General features: G+C 46.0%; 1 protein-coding gene across 2 annotated transcripts in view; it reads left to right on the forward strand.

Moving 5' to 3' along the window:
* Positions 1–1,254: 1,254 nt before the first annotated feature.
* Positions 1,255–21,924, forward strand: part of EPHA8 (EPH receptor A8) — a 53,463-nt gene continuing 32,793 nt past the window's right edge. The window contains exon 1 of one of the 2 annotated variants that reach the window (XM_087944448.1): positions 1,255–1,329. Coding sequence is in view for 1 of the 2 variants with exons in the window: in XM_087944447.1 (XP_087800573.1) it covers positions 15,240–15,348 (109 nt within the window). In the remaining variant the exon portion in view is untranslated. Of the gene's footprint in view, positions 1,330–15,149; positions 15,349–21,924 lie in introns of those variants that run through there. The other variant, XM_087944447.1, reaches the window with a different exon arrangement.

The following is a 21,924-nucleotide window of genomic DNA, read 5'->3' on the forward strand; positions in this document are numbered from 1 at the left end:
AAAAGAATAAAAATTAAATTAGAATAAAAATTAAAAAGAATAAAACATGGACAAACGAATGAATAAAAAATAAGCGGCTGAAGAAAAATGAATGAATGAATAAAATAAAAATAAACGAAGGAAATAATAATAAAAGTCAAATCAAAATGAATGAATAACATAAAATAAATAAATAAAATAAAAAATGATTTAAAAAATCAATAATCAAACAACGAAGAAAAATAAACGAAGAAAATAAAAACCAACTAATGAATAAAATAAAAACAAGCCAATGAGCAGAATAAAAATACACAAAGGCATAAAATAAATATAAATGAAGGAATAAAATAAAAAAACCGAGTGAACGAAGGTATGAACGCATAAAATCATCTGGAGTCCCTTTTTGTGAAATGAATTTTTTTAAAAATACAAAAATATAAAATATAAATAAACAAAAAGATACAAATAAAAAGGGAACATATAATAAAAAAAAAACAACAAAGACATCAAATAAAAATGAAAGAACAGAGGGATGAATTTAAAAAAACGAACAAATGAAATTAGAAGCAAATCCTTAAAAATCAAGGGATGGATGGCATAAAAAGAAACGGAGGAATAAAAGATGAATTAAAGAAAAATTACCAAAAAATGACAGATGCCTACAAATAAAATAATAATATAAAATAGACATCTTTTCCACCAGAAATCCGTTCCGGGCATTGCAAACTAAGTTGGCTTGATCCCATCCAGAAGGACACGATCAGAAAGGGCATTTATCATATATATTCCCACACAAATGGGACGGCAATAAAAAGCTGTTTATTGTTTTTTTTAAAGTATTCGGACTGGACATTAGTCCCCCCAAAATATCCACTTTTTAATTCTTGCATGAGGCTTGGAGTTCCTCCCTCTCTTTGCATATCCATCCTTTTCTTCCAAAATTGGGGTACCCTCTCCACAAATTCCTCCCCCCCAAAAAAAAACCACAAATTAACCCTTTGGCTAAAGCGTTTTAAGTTGAGATTTCCTGAGATTTCGCTTGCAATTCTTGGCCAGCCGTCGGCCGATCCTATCCCTTCCACTTGGCCGACGTTTTCAATTCTTACCTTGCCATTTCTATGGTTCTCTTTGGGCAGAATCGCTCCGGCCAGCCTGATTTGCACAAACTGGAAAAAGATTGATTTATTTTCCTTTTTTCTTTTTACGCAGCGCTCAAAGCCCGAGCGTTTGAACCAATTATTTTGGGATTATCCCTGATGGTTACGAGTGAAAGGGCTCAAGTCATCGAACACAACTGAAAGCCAACGGGAGGTATTGTTGCCCCCCCAACTCCATCCCTTCTGTTTAAAGGTAATTTGGTCTAATATGTCTTTTACACGAATTGGGAAGGAGGGGGGCCGGAACCACAGCACCTGGATCTGTGGGCGTAGGGCGGGAGGCAATTTTTATCCTTCATAGTGGAAACTGATTTTTTTAAAATTTAAATTATGTTGTATTTTTAGATCCTGGGAATTTTTAAAACTTTCAAAGGGTGTTTGGGGATGCATCCACTTCGAAAATGTATTTTGAAATGGGACCGGTCCTTCTCAATTTTAGCAACTTTGAGAAGGGTGGCCTCCAACTCCCAGAATCCCCCAGCTACCTTCCTCTTTGTGGCCCCCCCTCAAATACTGGAAGACTGCCATCATGTCCTCCCCAGTTCTTCTTTTCTCTCACCTCCATTCCTCCAACTGTCCTTTTAATCCTCTTAGATGCTTTTCTCTGCACTTTCTGCAAAGTCTCAAGCTCTTTTTTGTAATATGTGGTGACCAAAACGGGACGCAAGTATTCCGGGTGTGGCCTTACTAAGGCTTTACAAAGGGCTACTAATACTTTACGTGATTTTGATACTGTGCACTTGTTTATGCAACCGAGGATCCTGTTGGCAGAGTCCGGAGGCTTGCCTTGGGCCTCTGGGAAGAGAAAAACGGCCTCCCCCGCCGAGCTCTGGAGGCCCTCTGGAAGCCGGAATCAGGACCGTTTCCAGACCTCCAGAAGGCCCATTTTCCCCCTCCCAGAGTCTCTTGCACTTACCTGCATCGAAAATGGGCCACGTGGAGACTCCTGGGAGTGGCGGGGTGGGCGGGGCCAGCCGGTGGGGTTCAAATATGGTTCGGCAAACCAGGTGCAAATTTAACAACCGGTTTGCCCGAACCAGTCCAAACCAGTTGGATCCCACCCCTGTGACCCCTGTTGAGGAGGTTGCTCCCCCCTCATAAGATAATCCTCTCCGTGGCTTCCCTCACGGCCCGGTGGAAGTAGAAGTGCCCCGAATTCAAGTCTAGCCAGCCACAACGAGAGAAAGGAAGCCAAACCGACCCTTCTCTGCGAAAACCAGGACCTCGTTTTGGAGTTTTCTTCCATCGTCGACGTCTTGGCTTTCCCGCCCGTAAAATTCTCCGATCGAAGTCGACGAGCTTCACGGTCCTTGAATCGATCCTGGGAGGAAAAAATAATTCCTCCTTGGATCGCAGACTAGTTGGGTAGAGAACAGCCCCACCTTCCCCCCGTGCCAAAAATATATGCGTTTTTCTTCAAGTGCAGCACTCTCTTCGCTTCCTCCTCGGCGTTCCCGAATTAATATTCCGGTTACAAACCCGGCGCTTCACAGCTTAATCTGCGCGCTGCTGACAGCTCCTTTGGCGGTTTGCTTTGGTGCCCCCCACATTAGCCGAGTGGATGTCAGTTGGTGTAAAATCTGCTTTTTACTTTGGTGGTTCTGCCTGCTTTTTTGCTTGGGGCCTGTTTGAGGCGATCTGGTCTCTTGACCTCCGAGGTGGAGAAGGAGTAGAACCAGAGGTGGTATGAACAGATAACAGATAATCAGAGTTGGAAGGGACCTTGGAGCTCATCTAGTCCAACCCCCCACCCACCTAAGCAGGAGACCCTACACCATTTCTGACCGATGGTAGTCCAGTCTCTTCTTGAAAGTCTCAAGTGATGGCGCTCCCACAACTTCCGAGGGCAACTTTTGTTCCATGGGTTGATGGTTCTCACTGTCAGAAAGTTTCTCCTTATTTCCAGGTTGAATCTCTTCCTTGATTAATTTGGGCTCTATTGTCGTCATAAGTCGAGGACTACCAGGAGTCCAAAGTTGGACAGTCATTTGTCCATGATGGGATAGGTTCTCCTGCTTGAGCAGGGGGCTTGACTAGAAGACCTCCAAGGTCCCTTCCGACTCTGAAGAGCATTGCCAAACGCAGAAAGCAATTATATAAATTATATATAAAGCCACTGTTCCCAAAGCAAAAGTTTTTTTAAAAAAAAAATTATCCGCTTTTCTATCGTTTTTTTAAAAATAAACTCTCTCCAAGCAGCTAATGGGGGAAGGAAAAAATATATATCAAGAAGTAGACATTTAAAATCAATTTTCAAGCAGACGTTTTAAAATCTATCAAATCCTTTTTTTTCCTGCCTCCCAAATGGCAACCTATTCGCCATGAAGGTGAGACCCACCGAAACAACCTCGATGGGGGGCCGTAGGGCAGACTTCCTATTTTTTTTTTCTGCTCCCAAAATCTGCCTCCCCACTTAATCCGCGCAAGAAAAAATATTAATGGAAATTGCACGTGGAGAATTAAAAACTCTCGCCGAGGGAGTTTACATTTCTGTCTGGAAAGACGCTGCTTTTATTTACAGGGTTTATTGTTTTAAGGCCGTGCCCTCTGGAGGAAAATTATGATTAAAAAAAAAAAATACCCTAGCTGCCTTCCCTAATGAAGTGTTACCACTGCTTTGCAAGGATTAGCAGTTGCCTTTTGTGTGTGTGTGGGGGGGGGATGGGGAGTTTTCTCTTTGGGGAAGGCCTCGAATGTGGAGCCCAGCCGATAACGTAATTGATCTTTGATCATCAATAGCCTTGATACAGTGAATCATTTTGGAGCTGCTTCACGACAAATGGAACTGTTCAGCTTTGCGTCATCGGATAAAATTCCTAAATTATGTTGGAATTCATTGTTGGCATGTGTTTCTATGCAACCACTACAGCAGTATTCGGCCACTAGATGGCAGTGTTTACAAGTTTGGCTCTACGGTATATATCTATGCTCTTTTGTTCTAAGTAGAGCTTCCTGTTTCCTGTTACAGTAAAAACAGTTGAGCAGTAAAGCACATGGTGACTGTGCTCTCTGTTTGCTCTGTGGTGCTATGGAAAATTTCTAACGATTTTTCTTCCTAAATTTTAGTTTTGCGGTCTCTCTTAAAGCTGAATTTCAAAACGCATCATGCTACGTCCAAAACATTTTGCAATTTTACCCAATCTGGCGTGAATGCTACTTCAGCTGCCACAGCGCTAGAACTGTTTTGTACGCTTGCCTGGATGATTCTTCTTCTTCTTCTTCTTCTTCTTCTTCTTCTTCTTCTTCTTCTTCTTCTTCTTCTTCTTCTTCTTCTTCTTCTTCTTCTTCTTCTTCTTCTTCTTCTTCTTCTTCTTCTTCTTCTTCTTCTTCTTCTTCTTCTTCTTCTTCTTCTTCTTCTTCTTCTTCTGCCATTGCAAAAGAAGAAGAAGGGAAAAAAAATTAAATACAATTTGGGCGACTCGATTTCAGCCGAATACATTATTCATTTAGTTCCTTGCTCTACGGTTGGAGTATTTGATAACTTGGTGCTTCCGAGCACGTAACCTTTGGAATATTTACATTAATAAAATACGAGATGGAGGGAAGTTTAACCGTGATCTTTACTTAGCACTGGCATGGGAAGTGCGGTAGGATTATGGGTATTTCTTCCTATGGAATCCCCGCTTTGTTCAGATTGTTCAGCAAAAATTAGGATCTTAATTAAGATTAGATCCTGGGGGGATCAATTAACTCCCTCTTCCAACTCTAAAAGTCTGACTTGGAGATTGGAACAAGCTCTAAACTCATTGCTGGCTCGAAATTCGATGGTTGCATGACACATTCCTCCCGCCAGTGACCGATTCAAGATAGAAATAGAGTTCTTTGGGGCAGAGGGTCTCCGGAGCTACATTAGAAACAGAAACAAAACAACAGAATGGGAAGGGGCCTTGGAGGTCTTCTAGTCCAACCCCCTGCTTGGGCAGGAAGCCTTGTAGAGTTCCGACAAGTGGCTGTCCAGTCTCTTTTTAAAAACTGGTTGTCCTGCTTAATGGTTCTCCCCCCTCAGAAATTTCTTCATGTTTGCTTGTCAAAAGTTCGTCGGCCCCAAGTCCCTTTTTTCAGCCATCGTCATAAGTTTGGGCGGTTACTAAATGAAACGTGTTAGGGCGAGGAATATCTATAGTGACAGTCTCGGCGAAGCTGGGAAAGGAACACGTCAAGCTTGAAAACCAAGCTTGCTCATCTTGTGAAGAAGCTGCGACTCCGTTACGCCTTCACCCCAGACACAATCCTACACAATGGTTGATTTGCCTCGTTCCTCTGAAAAACGGTGTGGTTGTCAAATTGTGGTCTTTGACATCTTCCTTCATGGAGGCTTAATGCGCTGAGGCGTGTTTTGAAAGCCTGGCAGTGGCCTCTGTTTTCTTTCTTTCTTTCTTTCTTTCTTTCTTTCTTTCTTTCTTTCTTTCTTTCTTTCTTTCTTTCTTTCTTTCTTCCTTCCTTCCTTCCTTCTTTCCTTCCTTTCTCTCTCCCTTTCTCCCTTTTTCTTTCTTTCTTTCTTTCTTTCTTCCTTCCTTCCTTCCTTCCTTCCTTCCTTCCTTCCTTCCTTCCTTCCTTCTTTCCATCCTTTCTCTCTCCCTTTCTCCCTTCCTTCTTTTCTCTTTCTTCCTCCTTCCCTTCCTCCCTTCCTCTCTCCCTTCCTTCTTTCTCTCCCCTGCTTTCTTCCTTCTTTCCTTCCTTTCTCTCTCCCTTCCTTCTTTCCTCTTTCCTTTCCTTTCTCTCTTCCTTCTTTCTCTGTCTCTCTTCCTTCCTTCTTTCCTTACTTTCTCTCTCCTTTTCTCTCTCCCTTCCTTCTTTCCTCTTTCTTTCTTCCTCCCTCCCTTCTCCCTCTGTCTCTCTTGCTTTCTTCCTTCTTTCCTTCCTTTCTCCCTTCATTCCTTCCTTCTTTCCTCTTTCTTTTTCTTTCTCCTTTCCTTCCTTTCTCTCTCTCTCTCTCTCTCCCTTCCTTCCTTCTTTCCTTCCTTCCTCTCTCCCTTTTCTCTTCCTTCTTTCCTTCCTTTCTCCCTTCATTCCTTCCTTCTTTCCTCTTTCTTTTCTTTCTCCCTTCCTTCCTTCTCTCTCTCTCTCTCTCCCTTCCTTCCTTCTTTCCTTCCTTCCTCTCTCCTTTTTCTCTTCCTTCCTTCCTGTCTCCCTTCTTTCCTTCCTCTCCCTCTTTCTCTCTCTCTTTCTCTCTCTCTCTCTCTCTCTCTCTCTCTTTTTTTTTATAAAAAGCATTGGTGGGGGGGGGGGACACTTTCCCCCATCATAGACCCTCTAGTATGCTAATGTTCCAGTTCTCTGGGTTTTCATTTTCAGCAGGGACTAATTTGAAAGAAATGGCCAGCCTCCCAGCAGACTTCAAAGCAAAAAGCATTTGATGAGTTTTAGCAGTTTCTAGCAAGCTCTCATTTGAATTTCAGAGTGATTCTCTGCAATTTTCCTGGTGACATTCAAGAGGAATGATAGGGCTGGCTTTATCTGCCGGTAAAACTGGGTGTTTTTTTCCCCCCTCTTCTTTCCTTTCTTTTTCTTTCTTGGTTTGTTACAGCAAAGAAGGCGAAGCAAGGGGGGAAACAGGCTAGAAAGGAGACCTCTAAATTGTGAGGACACAAGGACCACTTTAAGAAAGGATGGAGTGCGCAAATAAGTGTATGGAGGAGGGGGAAGGGTCTGCTTGTCCGTGGGGAATAGAGGTCAGGGAGAACAAGCAGCTGACTACATCGGGAACTTCTTCAGCAAGAGATGTTTTCCACCGACATCTCTGCTTTCCATTGGAAAGTCAGTTTGCAACGTGTGTGTGTGTGTGTGTGTGTGTGTGTGTGTGTGTGTACGTGCGTGCATTTCAAGTCCAGGTTGCAATCAAATTTGGCCAGGAGCACTGCAGAGAGAGAAAGAAAGAAAGAAAGAAAAGAGAAAGAAAAAGAGAAAGAGAGAAGGAAGAAAGAGAAAGAGGGAGAGGGAGAAAGAGAGAGGGGGGAAGGGTGGGAGGGAAGGAGAAAAATGAAAGAAAGAAAAGAAAGGAAAAGGGGAGAGAGAAAAAGAGAAAGAACGAGAAAGAAAAGGGAGAAAGAAAGAAAAAGAAAGAGAGAGGAGAGAGAAAAAGAGAGAAAGAGGGAGAGCCAGAAAGAGAAGGAGGGAGGGATAAAAAAGTAAGCAAAGAAAGAAAAAGAGGAGAAAAAGAGAAAGAAAAAGAAAGAAAAAAGAAAAAGAGAGATGAGAGAGAAAAAGAGAGAAAGAGGGAGAGCAAGAAAGACAGAGTGAGGGAGGGAGAACAAAAGAAAAGAAAAGAAAGAAGGAGAAAGGAAAGAAAGAAAGAAAAAATAAAGAAAAAAGGAAAGAGAAGGAGAGAGAAAAAGAGAGAGAAAGAGGAAGAGCAAGAAAGAGAGAGAGAAAAGCGAGGGGAGAAATCCACAAGTCTTAAGCGATGATGCTGGGTGGGAATTCTGGGAGTTGAAGTCCACCCGTCTTAAAGCGAAAAAACCAACAAGAAGCCGGATTCGCTTAATGACTGTGCTATTCGGTTAACGACTGCAGTGTTTTGCTTACCAAAGTGGCAAAATTGGGCATGATTTGCACAGCGGCCTTACTTAGCAATGGAAATTCTGGCCAGACACACACACACACACACACACACACACACACACACACACACACACACACACACGTTGCCGTCCTAAGTCGAGGACTTTGCAATCCTGGTCATCCTCCATGAATGGAATTCCTTGGAAGCTTTCAAGAAGAGACTTGAGCCGCCATCGGTCAAAAGTGGCGTAGGGTCTCCTGCTCGGGCGGAGGGGGTTGGACTAGATGACCTCCAAGGTCCCTTCCAACCCTGTTAATCTGTTACTATTCTGCTAATTCAGAAGTTGTGGGAGCTTCATCCCTTGGAAACGTGGAAGAAAAGCCATCTGTCAGAAATGGTGTAGGGTCTCCTGGTGGGGCGGGAGGTTGGACTAGATGACCTCCAAGGTCCCTTCGGACTCTGATATTCTGTTATTATTCTGCTAATTCAGAAGTTGTGGGAGCTTCTTCCCTGGAAGTTTTCAAGAAGAGACTGGACTGCCCTCTGTCAGAAGTGGCATAGGGTCTCCTGCTCGGGCGGAGCAGGAGAGGGGTTGGACTAGATGACCTCCAAGGTCCCTTCCAACTCTGTTAATCTGTTACTTGGGGGGGGGAAGGCACAAAAACCCTCTTCGGACAGGAACCAGGGAATATCTTAGGTAGACCCCTCCAGGCCCGCTCTTATTACGGACGTCGGGAGACAAATCTGAGCTTTCGGAGAGAAATTGCTGATGTGGCGTGGCCATGTTGCATTTAACGCCGCGCACCGCTGTCGCCGACAATTTTACGCCTTCCTGTACATCTTTAACTCGTCGGGGGTTGACAGCTTCTCATCCCAGCCGCCTGAGCCCGTCGAAGGACAAAGGAGATGAGACAGGAGCCACCCGTTAGCAAAAAAATAAAAAATAAAAATCACGCAGGGCCACCTTGACACGCCATTCTCACCCCCCCCAAAAAATGTACACACACAAACACACACACACACACACACACATATATATTAATAATCAGACATCTGGACAAAGAGTTGCTGGAATTTTCTACCTCTTGAGTGCCCTGAGCGGAATGAGAAGTAGGGCAGGGATCCCACCAGTGGTTATCCTCGGGGGGTCCAAGGAGGCTGCCGTAGTGACAGGGAGATTGACAAAGCGGCGTGATTTTTTTCCTCACCCCCCACCCACCCCCGCCTCAATCACGCACCGCACCCGAGCATCTCAATGAAGGCAGGAGAAGGGGGGGGGGGAAATCCACAGTGGAAAACCTACGGAGGGTTTTTTTTTTTGGCTTTCCTTTCTTTCAAATGTTTTGAGAGAGAGAGCGCGCGCATCGGCGGTTCGCCGAGAGACCGGGATGGCTTCCCAAGCATGCAGGGCATGAAATGCCACGTTTCGCTTCCAACATGGCCTCCGTGCCGAGGGAGGAGGAGGAGGAGGAGGAGAGCTTGGAGCGAGTCCGAAAAAGTGACGAAAGGGGAGCAAGCGCTTGGGGTTCTTCAGCACCACGGACAGCTCTCGGCCAAGAGACACGTTGTTCTGGCCGGCATTTGGTTTAGGGGGGATTTGGAAGCTGTTTCTCAATCCTTGAAGGGCTGTCATAAAGAAGAAGGGGTCGATTTATTCTCCATAGCTCCTGAGGGGAGGACAAGAATCAATCGGAATAGAGCTGGAAGGGACCTTGGAGGTCTTCTAGTCCAACCCCCTGGTCAAGCAGGAAATCCTAGACCTTTTCAATCAATCAATCAATCAATCAATCAATCAGTATTTCAGTCAATCAGTCAGTCAATCAGAAACAGAGAGGAGGTTCTGAAATAACAGCCAGGTTTTCCAAAACATCATCAAGGTGAATAAACATGGCTTAGAGCTGGCAGGGTGTTCTCTCTTCATCTTGACATTTTGACACACACACACACACACACCCCAAATTATTTGAGGGGTTGCCCCAAAGAAGGGGAAGTCAACCTATTCTCCAAAGCACCTGAAGGCACGGCAAGAAGCAACTGATAGAAACCCCACCAAGGAGAGAAGCAACCTGGAACTAAGGAGAAGTTTTCAGACAGGGAGGACAATTTAATCGGTGGAACGGCTTGCCACCAGAAGTTGGTGGTGCTCTATCACTGGAGGGCTTCAAGGAAAGATTGATCATTTATTCGTCTGGAATGATATAACGGGCGCCCAGTTTGGGCAGGGGGTTGGACTAGAACAAGGGTCCCCAATCCAAGATAATGAGGGGACTGGAGGCTCAAACATACGAAGAACGGTTGCAGGAAATGGGCCTGACTAGTCTAGGGAAGAAGAGAAGGACCAGGGGAGGCAGGAGAGCAGCCTTCCAGTATTTGAGGGGCTGCCACAGAGAGGAGGAAGGGGGTCAAGCTATTGTCCAAGACACCCGAAGGCCAGACAAGGAATAATAATGGATGGAAACTCCACCAAGGAGAGATTCAACCTGGAAATAAGGAGAAACTTTCTGATAGGGAGAACAATCCACCCATGGAACAGAAGTTGCCCTCGGAAGTTGGGGGAGCTTCATCATCCCTGGAGGCTTTCGAGAAGAGATTGGACTGCCCTCTGTCAGAAATGGTGTAGGGCCTCCTGCTTGGGCAGGGGGTTGGACTAGATGACCTCCAAGGTCCCTTCCAATCTCCTGACAGTGAGAACAATCAACCCGTGGAACAGCTTGTCTTCAGAAGTTGTGGGAGCTTCATCACTGGAGGCTGTCAAGAAGAGACCGGACTGCCCTCTCTGTCAGGAATGCTGCTTTTGGCAGGAGGTGGGGTTGGACTGGATGACCTCCAAGGTCCCTTCCCACTCTATAATCTCCCGGGCCACGGCTTACTACCAAACCGTGAGCCTTTTCGGAACCGGGCCGTGGGAGAAAATGGAGCTGCCCCGGCGCTCTTGCCCGTCGTTTTTGCACGGGACCATTTCCTCTCCCTTCCACCCACCCGGAAGGCCAGAAAGGTCAGAGGAAGCCTGGACTAGAAGACCTCTTGAGGTCCCTACGGTCGGATGCAAACCCTGCTCAGGAAGCGTCGTGGCAGGCAAGGCGACGTCCGAGCGAGGACCTCGGAGGGAGGGGAGATCTGCCCCCCCACCCGCAGGCCCTGACCAGGGATGGAGACAACGCTCCCTGTGTCTTCAGCGCCCGGCCGTCCCTTCCTTAATCCCATCGGAGGTTCTCGGGGGGCTTTCAGAGCCGCGGAAAAAAAACCACCCCTTGCATCCCCAGCTTCTATCAGCGGCCAGCGATGAAATCTAGCTGACAAAGCCCCTTTTTCCCCCTCCTAATAAAGCTGTCACTGCGAGGCTATTATTTCCTGGCTCATAAACGGAGCTTGCCCTCCGTTTCACCAGATAATCTGCCTATTTAAAAAGATAGAGAGAGAGAGAGAAAAAAGCTCTCAGCCGCTTCCATCCAATGCACTTGCCTTTATGTAACATTAACCAATGGCTGTTGTTGTTTTTAAAATAGTTTCTTAGATAGGTAGATAAGTAAGTAGGTAGGTAGGTAGGTAGAGACAATAGATAGAGACAATAGATAGGTAAGTATGTAGGAAGATAGGGATAGAGATAGAGACAGAGATATATAGATAGATATAAGCATAGATATAAGACAGATATATATATATATATATAGAGAGAGACAGATAGAGATATAGATAGATAAAGATACAGATAGATAAATATAGATAGATATAAATAGAGATATAGATAGATGGTTTGCAAAACAGGCTGCCCTGGGATGGATGGATGGATGGATGGATGGATGGATGGATGGATGGATGGAAGGAAGGAAGGAAGGAAGGAAGGAAGGAGGAATGGGAGGGAGGAAGGAAGGAAGGAAGGAAGGAGGAATGGGAGGAAGGAAGGAAGGAATGGGAAGAAAGAAGGAAGGAGGAATTGAAGGAAGGAAGGAGGAATGGGAGGAAGGAAGAAGGAAAGGAAGGAAGGAGAAATGGAAGGAAGGAAGGAGAAATGGAAGGAGGGAGGGAGGGAGATGGAGAGAGAAGGGAAGGGTATAAAGGAAGGAAAGAGGAAGGGAAAGAGAGAGAGAGAGAAACAGATGAAGGAAAGAAAAAAAGAGATGAAAGAAAGCGAAAGGAAAACAGACGAAAGAAAAAAGTAAAAAGATGAAAGAAAAAGAAAGAAAGGGGATAAAAAAAGAAAGAAAAAGGTCAGAAGAGAAATAAAGGGAAAAAAAGAGATACGAAAGAGAAAGTAATATATCAAGTTGTGGCTTCCAATCTTCTTTTAATCATAAATACATCATACAATATTTTATCCTCTCTCTCTTGGCAATTACACCACATTTGCTTAATCTACCTTTTCGACTCCTCAGACCTATATATATCACAACTCTTTATTTCCCCCTCCCTTCTACTCAGCAGAAAGTCCCTGAAGAGTTTCCAGCCACTAACAAATGTAGTTATTGTCTTTTTCTCTAATTAAACCAGCCGGCTAATTCCGCCAATTTCCCCAGGCCATCCTCCTCTGCACTGGATATTTTACGAGTCCTTCCACCGTCTCGTCATCTCGCTTGTATCCGAAAATCTTTTCTAGTTCCTTCTCCGTTTAGCAGGAAAAACCCAGATTTCGGTTGAAATGTTGGCCTTTAAAAATTCTTACTATGACTGTATATATTTAAATTCCAGAATCATCTGGCTTTTCAAGACCAAAAACCCAGTAAAATGACCCTTTAAATCGTCTGTATTAATGACCGAGATTGGAAGTCCTCTTCGCTGTTCATTGTTCTAAATTCCTGCACGATTCCTGTAAATCGTTTTTATTAAATTTTTTCTTTTTTTCATTTTTTAAATGTTGAGATACTTTAAAGCCATGGATAGAATAGAATAGAATAGAATAGAATAGAATAGAATAGAATAGAATAGAATTCTTTATTGGCCAAGTATGGTTGGACACACAAGGAATTTGTCTTGGTGCAAATGCTCTCAGTGTCCATAAAAGAAAAGGTACATTCGTCAAGAGTCAAGAATCATCAGATACAACACTTAATGATAGTCATAGGATGCAATAAGCAATCAAATCATATGTGTGTGTGTGTGTGTGTGTGTGTGTGTGTGTGTACACATATATTTTTAACGCCTCTGTATCGATGTGATCATTCAGGATCTATTAATAATTCTGCCATTAGATCTGCAAAGAGGGGCCTTTGTCAAACAGCGTTGGCAATCACAATCCTGCAGCACTGCATGTGCTCTGGTGTGTTTCTGCAAAGTGGTACGGGCCATTGTTTGCACAAGGAAGGAAGAAAGGAAGGAAGGAAAAATGGAAGGAAGGAAGGATGGAATGGGAGGGAGGGAGAAGGAATGGAAGGAAGGAGGAATGGGAGCAAGGAAGGAGGAATGAAAGGAAGGAAGAATGGGAGGAAGGAAGAATGGGAGGAAGAATGGGAGGAAGGAAGGAAGGATGGGAGGAAGAAAGGAGTGAATGGAAGGAAGGAAGGAGGAATGGAAGGAAGGAAGAATGGAAGGAAGGAAGGAGGGAATAGAAGGAGAGAAGGAGGAATGGGAGCAAGGAAGGAGGAATAGAAGGAGGGAAGGAGGAATGGATGGCAGGAAGAATGGAAGGAAGGAAGAAGGGAATGGAAGGAGAGAAGGAGGGAATGGAAGGAAGGAAGGAAGGAGGAATGGGAGGGAGGAAGTAAGAATGGGAGGAAGGAAGGAAGGAAGGAGGAATGGGAGGGAGGGAGGAGGAATGGAAGGAAGGAAGAATGGGAGGAAGGAAGGAGGCACCCTCATAGGAGAAACCCTGTAAGGCATCCGCGGGTTTCATATTTTCAAACAATGCCCCCCAAAATGGCTTCCGCCAAATTGCACAGAAAGAAACCCATAATTTTCAGCCGCTGGGAAGAGTTTTCGGCGAACAAGGGAGACGGTTGTGTGTAGGAGGTGTTGCGAGGCGAGCGAAAATAGAAAAAAAATAGCCCGTGAAGACATTCCGGCGGAGACGGTGAGAAAAATAAAAAGCGACAAAATCCTTTCTCTAAAAGAAGAAATGTGCATTGACTTTAGCTGCAAATTTAGTTTTCCTTAGTTGCAAATTTAAAAAAAAAAAATCACAACCAGGTCCTCAAGTTATAGTCCTCGAGTTATGGCCGTTCATGGAACCTGCCCATCCCCGTTGTAACTTGGGATCGTTGTTGGTCACGCGACTCAGTGGGTTTTATTACTTTTTTTTGTGGCGGTTCTTAAGTGGATCACCTCTGTTGTTAAGAGAATGATCGGATTCGGTCGATCCGCCCCAAAATCGGAAGCCAATACCACATTTGGCCAAACCATCACTGTAAGGATCTGCAAACGGTCATAGGTGTGATTCGTGTGTCCTAAACGCAGTCACACGACTGCGGGGCGGGGGTTCAAATCCGGGTTGTAAGTCCCCATCTACCACTCCCGTCCCAAAGTAGTTAATAGCTGGGCTCGCCTATGATTTAACTTTTTCCAGGAAAGCAGAAAAAATATATATAAATCAATTAGGAATCAGTTCTCAAAACAAATCAGAAAGGGAAATTTTTATTTTGCTTATCTTTATGTATTTTGTCAAGCGCGTATCAGATTAACAGAGATAATTAGGGACATGATTGCGTTGGCATGAAATGGGCGCGGATTAAAAAGGGAGACATTAGGGCAGGGATGGTAGGTAGGTTGGCACGCTGATGCACACACACACACACACACACACACACCCCTTACAAAATCCAAAGTAGAAAGGAGCAATTTGCTTGAAAAGCCTGGCTGGATCTTTAGGGGAGGGGGATCCCAAAATAAATATTAAAATAAAAAGAATCAATTGGTCCCCCCCAAAAGAATTCAGCTTCTTAAAAAGTGTGGATTTTTGGGGGAAGGGTCGTTGTGACAGGTTTTTTATTTTATTTTATTATTATTATTTTTAGCATCTCTCCTTGGCTTCAAACAACCCCAGGCGGGTCAGTTCTGAGACCCTCCCCAACTCACCCAAGGACAGGAACCCCCTCCCCCTAAGATTCCTCTCCATCCTCCCTTTTCCATGCCAGCTGGCGGTGGGGTGGAGTGGGTGGACGGATGGAGACCCTGCTTGAAAGTTTGGGTTTCCTAGCAACGGGGGAGGGGGAGACAAACTTGATGGGCATCCTCTGTCTGTGTGTGTGTGCATGTGTGTGTTTGTGGGTGGGTGGGTGTGCTTCCCCCCGCCCCCTGGCAGGGAAGAGAAGGAAGCAGCTTGGCACAAAGAGCCTGCTCCTCCTCTGCCACCTTTTTGCATGTCAGGAAACGCCCTCCCCCAACAAAAGGCACAGGGAGGGGAGGGACCCTGGACCGAGGGGGTGCCTCCAATTGGCTTGGGCACCCGTGACAGGCAGCTGGGCCCCCAAACCTCCCCCTCCCTTTCCCCAACCTCTTTTTTTTCTTTTTTTTCCTCCCCTTCCTTCCTTCCCTCCTTCCTTCCCACCCACCGGCTCTCTCTCAGGGGATATGCGATCAAATGTGGAGAAAGTCCGTTTAAAGCAGAGCTGGCGCAAAAAAGCCAGCAGGACGCTGGACAGCTCCGGCTGGCGGGCAGCTTCCCAGGCAGGATGGCCGGCTCCCCCGGGGAAGCCGCCACCCCGGCAGCTGCCCTCCTCCTCCTCCTCCTCCTCCTCCTGGCAGCGCTGGCCACCTGCCTCTCGGCCACCACCAGCGAAGGTAAGGGAGCCAAAGGTGTGGGAAGAGGGAGAGGGGGCCGGGGGTTGCGGTGTGTGTGTGGGGGGGAATGGGGGTACGGTGGCCATCTGGGGTGGCAGCCTGGCCAGCTGACTTGGGCATCCCCAAGACCTGAATTTGGGGGGGACCCTTGGCCAGTTTGGAGCATCCTTTGGGGTTCCCCTCCCCTCCCCTCGGTCTCTTTCTCGGTCACCGGACCCTTCGTTGGGCATCTCAAGACGTCCTCTCTTTGTAAGAAAGCACAGGATGGAAGGGACCTTGGAGGTCTTCTAGTCCAACCCCAGCCCACCCCCAGCAGGAGACCTTAGACCCCCTTCCCCACAAATGGCGGTGTGTGTGTGTGTGTGTGTGTGCTTTATAGTTCTGCACTCCTGCCCCCCTTTGGGGGCTTAAGACCCGCACTCTCTTCTCTTTTCTTTGCCGTGACCTCTGCCCCTTCCTCCCCCCCCGCCCCACCCAGGACCAGTTGGGGTCACGTTGAACTCTTCAGGCGGTGCCCCCAATTTGCACACATTTATTTGTGGCTCGAGTGTGTGTGTGTCTTTTTTGCTGCTTTCCACCCTCCCCTTCTGCCGTTGCAATCTGTCCTTGTATTACCTGCTTGGGGCCGTCCCTTCTCTTCTCCTCTTCCGACCCCTTTCTCTCCATCTCTCACCTTCTCACCTCCCTTCTTCCTCTCTTCCCGGTAACTTTTCTTTGAGCAATTCTGCGGGGTTTCTGTCCCAAACAAACCGGGGAAGAAGTCACACTGAGCCAGAGAGAGAGAGAGACAGAGAGAGAGAGAGAGAGAGAGAGAAAAGAGAGAGACAGACAGAAAGAGAGAGAGAAAAAAGAGAGAGAGACAGAGAGAGAGAGAGGCAGAAAGAGAGAGAAAAAAAGACAGACAGAAAGAAGAGAGAGAAAGAGACAGTGATAGAGAGAACGAGAGAGAAAGAGAGAGACAGAGAGAGAAAAAAGAGAGAGACAGAAAGAGAAATAAAAAAGAGAGAAGAGAGAGAGAGAGAGAGAAAGAAGAGAGAGAAAGAGAGACTGAGAGAGAACGAGACAGAGAGAGAGAGAGAGAAGGAGAGAGGGACAGAGACAGAGACAGACAGAGACAGAAAGAAAGAAAAGAGAGAGACACACACACAGAGAGAGAAAAGAAACAGAAAGAGAAAGAAAAAGAGAGAGACAGAAGAGAGAGAACGAGAGAGAGACAGAAAGAAGAGAGAGAAAGAGAGACTGATAGAGAGAACGAGACAGCGAGAGAGAGAAAGAGAGACACAGAGAGGGACAGAGACAGAGAGAGACAGATAGAGAAAGAAAAAGAGAGAGGGACACACAGAGAGAAGAGAGAGAGAGAGAGAGAGAAATGACCTCTGTGGCTAAACGGAACTGCTTGAATCTGGACGCGTTTGAGAGACCCACATCTCGCCCAAACCAAGTTTATTTAGGCACTGCCCGTCCCGCGGACACAGGAAGCGGTTCAGGGCTCTTGGGTGAAGCCGCCAACCTGGCTGAACAGAATAACAGGCGTCGGAAAGGACCTTGTAGGTCATCTAGTCCAACCCCAGGAAACCCTAAACCGTTTCAGACCAGTGGTTGCCCCTTCTCTTCTCAAAAGCCTCCCGTGATGGAGCAACCCACAACTTCTGGTGGCCAGCTGTTCCACGGGTTAATTGTCCTCCCTGTCAGGAAATTCCTCTTTAATTCCAGGTTGTTTCTCTCCTCGGTTAGTTTCCATCCATTATTCCTTGTCCGGCCTTCTGGGGCTTTGGAGAATAAGTGGACCCCTTCCTCTTCTTTGGGGCAGCCCCTCCAATACTGGAAGGCTGCTATCGTGTCCCCCCTTAATCCTTCTTTTCATGAAACTAGACCTCCCCAATTCCTGCCAACCGTTCTTCGAACGTTTTAATTCTCCAGGCCTTTAATCATCCTTAGTTGCTCTTCTCCAGAATTTCAACCTCTCTTTTTATAATACGGTGACCAAAATTGGACGCGGCAATTAGTCCAGGTGTGGCTTTATAAAGAAAGCTCTTTATGCATGGTAGACTTGACGTTCTCCCTTCCTCCAGGTGCTTGTCAATCAAGGCTGCACCCCGCTCCTGCCTCCGTTTTTCTCTTGCATCGTGGCCTAGTTTAAGCTCCTCTCTAACCGTCATCGGGTGCGAAAGCGGACATGCGCCTCACTTCTGCAAACCTATTTCACCTTGAGGTTCCTCCAGCTGCCCCGTCAGGCCAACCCCACCCACCCACTCACCCCGCAGGCCCTACTTCCTCGCCTCCCACTAACCGCCAATGTCGGTTTGTTCCGCCTCTGGGTAGAGGGGAGCCCGGCAGCGACCACGACGACGATGTCCTGCTTGGGTTTTGATTCTGCCATTAGGCAGCCCCAAACTGTCAACTTCGTTCTACCCGCTCCGTCTCCCTGATCTTAATTAGATGGCGGCCTGTTCTGGGATCTCCAAGGCTGCCTGATCTGGGATCTGCTGGGTTTTTTTCCGCCCTTTCATCTAGCCGCCATCGCATTTGCAGGCAGCTGTTCTCACAGCATGATCTGAAGGCCGACGGGGCCCTTAAAATCTGATTTTTCAGCAGCCTGAACAAATCAAGGAAAAGACTCATCCGGTTATAATTTCACTTAGCGTCCAAATCAGAGCTGAATGGCGATTTCCGTCCGGCGAGATTCCCCCCAGAATCTGTCAGCGGTTAGATCCAGCAATCGACAAAACCGATCCGGAGGGGATCCCTTATTTATTTATTTATTTACCCATGAAGCTTAACTTCGCTAGCCGTCCATTTAACCTCGGTTTCTCTAGCTATCTTATCTTATCTTATCTTATCTTATCTTATCTTATCTTATCTTATCTTATCTTATCTTATCTTATCTTATCTTATCTTATCTTATCTTATCTTATCTTATCTTATCTTATCTTATCTTATCTTATCTTCCCTTCCAGCAGTAAGGAATATCCCCACTTCTCCTCCTTGAAGCGGGGAAAAAAAGAACAACCCCACCCTCGGTCGAATTCTTTGCACAGCTGGATTTGGGGAGCTGTGCTCGCTGGCCGTTTTTGCGCCTGGCGCTAAGCCAGGATAACAACAGGCCAGGATTGAACCCCGAATTAAGTTGAGCGCCTCGGCCCAGGGTTGCCTTGACCTGTTACGGCTGGGAAAGATGCGCTTTGGTGCTGTCTTGAGAAGCAGCCCCCGAAATGGTTAAAATTTATTGGATGTAACAGTTGGAAGGGATGTGAAGATCATCTAGTCTAACCTCATCCACCCCAGAAACTCTTTGAGATGGCCAATCAAAATCTCCTTCCTTGTCTGTCTGTTTGTCTGCCTGTCTTTCTTTCTTCCTTCTTTCCTTCCTTCCTTTCTCTCTCCCTCCCTCCCTCCTTGTCTCTCCTTGCTTCCTTCCCTCTCTTAGCACATATTGTCCTTCCTTCCTTCCTTCCTTCCTTCCTTCCTTCCTTCCTTCCTTCCTTCCTTCCTTTCCTTCCTTCCTCCCTTCCTCCCTCCCTCCCTCCTTGTCTCTCCTTCCTTCCCTCCCTCAGCACATATTGTCCTTCTTTCCTTTCCTTCCTTCCTTCCCTCCTTTCTTTCTTTTCTTCCTTCTTTCCTCCCTCCCTCCTTGTCTCTCCTTCCTTCCTTCCCTCCCTCAGCACATATTGTCCTTCCTTCCTTCCTTCCTTCCTTCCTTCCTTCCTTCCTTCCTTCCTTCCTTCCTCCTCCCTCCTCCCTCCCTCCCTCCCTCCCTCCCGGCAGTTTAGGCAACTTCTGACTCTCCCTCCCCCCAGAAGCCCTCCTTGTCTCCCCCCAGTCGAAGAAGCTCTTTTGCTGTGATCATTGCCTCCCCCAACACCCCCAACTGGGATCACAATGGGCAGTGAGTCGGATTGGATCGATTGGATCGATCATTCAATCAATCAGGAGAGTGGAGATAAATTTGTCAACTCCCTCCTTATTTTTTGAAGCATACATTTCGTGAAAGTGGAAAAAAACTAACACAAAGTAAGAAGAATAAAAGCAGGAAAAAACTAACACAAAGTAAGAATAAAAGCAGGAAAAAACTAACACAAAGTAAGAAGAATAAAAGTAGGGGGGAGGGAAGGAAGGAAGGAAAGAAGAAAGAGAGAGAGGGAGGGAGGGAAGGAGAAAGGGGAGATGAAGGAAGGAAGGAAAAGAGGGAGTGGGGAGAAAGGAGGGGAGAAAGGAAGAAAGGAAAAGGAAACATGGAGAGAGGGAGGAAAGGGAGGAAGGAGAGAGAGGGAAGGTGGAAGGAAAAGGAAGAAGGAAGGAAGGAAAGGAAGGAGGAAGAGAGGTTGGAGGGATGGATGGAAGGAAGGAAAAGAAGAAGGGGGGGAGGGAGGGAAGGAAGGAAGGATTAGAGGAAAGGAAGGGGAAGGAAAAGAAAGATGGAGGAAGGGAATGCAGAAGAAGAAAAAAGAAAAGAGAGAAAGAAGGAAAAGGGAAGGAAGGGAAAGACGGAAGGAAGGAAAGAAGGATGGAAAGGTAGAAGAAGGAAAACAAAGAAAGATAAAACCAGCCTCTGATTTCCTTTGCAGCAACTATAAGCACAATTGCAAAATTATCTCTTCCTCTCTGATTAAAGAGAAAGCTTTTCTATTATGCAGGGTGTGTGTGTGTGTGTTTGTCTTATCATCAAAACCACAAATCATAAGTGCATTTTCCCCCCGTTTCATGCGAAAAGTCAAAAGGGATTTCCAGTCCACCCACAAATGCAGATATTGTTTTTTTCTTCTTCTCTCCCTTCTAATCAAAGAGGCTAATTTAGCCTTCTCTGAGAGCCCCCATCACATTCGACCCCTCCTCTAAATGTTAAATCTTTCCACTCTTCAGCCTATAATAATCTTACTTCCCTGGTTATATATAAAATCAAAGTTCAATTCCTGATATATTTTTTTAGTTGCTCATCCATTAAGAAGAAAGAAAAAGCCTCCGGTTTCAATTGTACTTTATCCCTTAAAAGCTGCCATCAATCAGAATAGAGCTGGACGGGACCTCGGAGGTCTTCTAGTCCAACCCCCTGCTCAAGCAGGAGACCTTTTAGACCATTTCAATCCATCAATCAGAATAGAGCTGGAAGGAACCTCCAAGGTCTTCTAGTCCAACCCGCTACTTAAAGCAATAGACTGGCCTACACTATTTCAGACAAATCACGGTCCAAACTCTTCTTAAAAACCTCCAGTGATGGAGCAATTTCTGGTGGCCAGGAGTTCCGCTGAGTTGCTTCTCTCCTAGATGAGTTTCCACCCATTGTTTCTTGCCCTGCCCTCTGGGGCTTTGGAGAATAGCTTGACCCCTTCCTCTTCTTTGGGGGCAGCCCCTCAAACACTGGAAGGCTGCTATCATATCCCCCCTTCATCCTTCTTTTCTCTAGAGTAGCCAAACCCAGTTCCTGCAACCTTCTTCGCATGTTTTAGTCTCCAGGCCCCTTTGATCCTCTTAGTTGCTCTTCTCCGCCCTTTTTCCAAAGTCCCAACCTCTTTTTGGTAATATGGGGACCAAAACTGTTTGCAAGCATCCCCAGGCGTGGCCTTACTAACACTTTACAAAGCGGTACTAATACTTTATGTGATTTGGATACCATGCCTCTGTTTATGCAACCAAGGGTCGTATTACATATTTTTGGGCACGGCCAGCTCAGGTTTAAATGATCATTCAATAGGACTCCAAGATCTTCTTTTGCACGATTGTACGTTTTTGCATCCCATTTTTTTCTTTTTTTTGCCTTTTTCGGACATCTCCAAAGTTTGATCAAATGTCCTTTATTTCTCCCTATGAACAATCCTAATTACGTGGGTTTTTTTAAAACCAATTTTTAAAGCACTTTGCACTGAATTATTCACTTGCCTGCAGGTGAGTTCATACACCGCCTAAGGACAGCGTGCTTGAAATGAAAAAAACAAAACCAACAACCCACCTCTTTTTATTTGAAACCCCAAAGAAAAACGCGTCCCAGATGTTTGGCCGGCGGCGGGTTGATGGTCCTGCGTTGCAACCAGAGCAAACTCCAAAATGGGTCTTATTATGGGATGACTGGGGGCTCCGTTCCCCTCACCCTGGAGCCCCAGATTTAAGTGGCTCAGCCGAGACAGTTGCTACGCAAATTTTACCCCATTTTAATGACCTTTCTTGCCACCGTTGCTAAGTGAATCTCTGTAGCGGTTCAGTTAGAAACACAGCGATTGAGCGAATCTGGACTTTCCCCCGGAATTGGCTTGTCTGAAGGTCACAAAAAGGGACCCTGGGATATTTTGACCGTCGTAAATAAGAGTCAGTTGGCAAGCATCGCAATGTGACATCTGCCACCCCTCTTCTTTACAGCCCCAGAAACTAAGGATTTTGTGATCAGATACACGACTGTGTCCGATTTTCCATATATTTTTTTTCAGATAAGAGATTGCCTGGCCATCAGCTGTATGACGGGTAAAGAGAGAGAAAGAGAGACCCTCCCTCGTGTCATGCCCCTGTTGGAGACTGACTCCGAGGGAGAGGAGGAACAGCCGACAGGGAGTGGCGGTGTGGCTCTGAAGGTTGTGGAGGAGGCTGGGG

The sequence above is a fragment of the Notechis scutatus genome, chromosome 16 (genome assembly GCF_049901735.1).
Source record: "Notechis scutatus isolate UNSWTSFEM ecotype Mainland chromosome 16, rNotScu1.2, whole genome shotgun sequence".
Lineage (NCBI taxonomy): Eukaryota > Metazoa > Chordata > Lepidosauria > Squamata > Elapidae > Notechis > Notechis scutatus.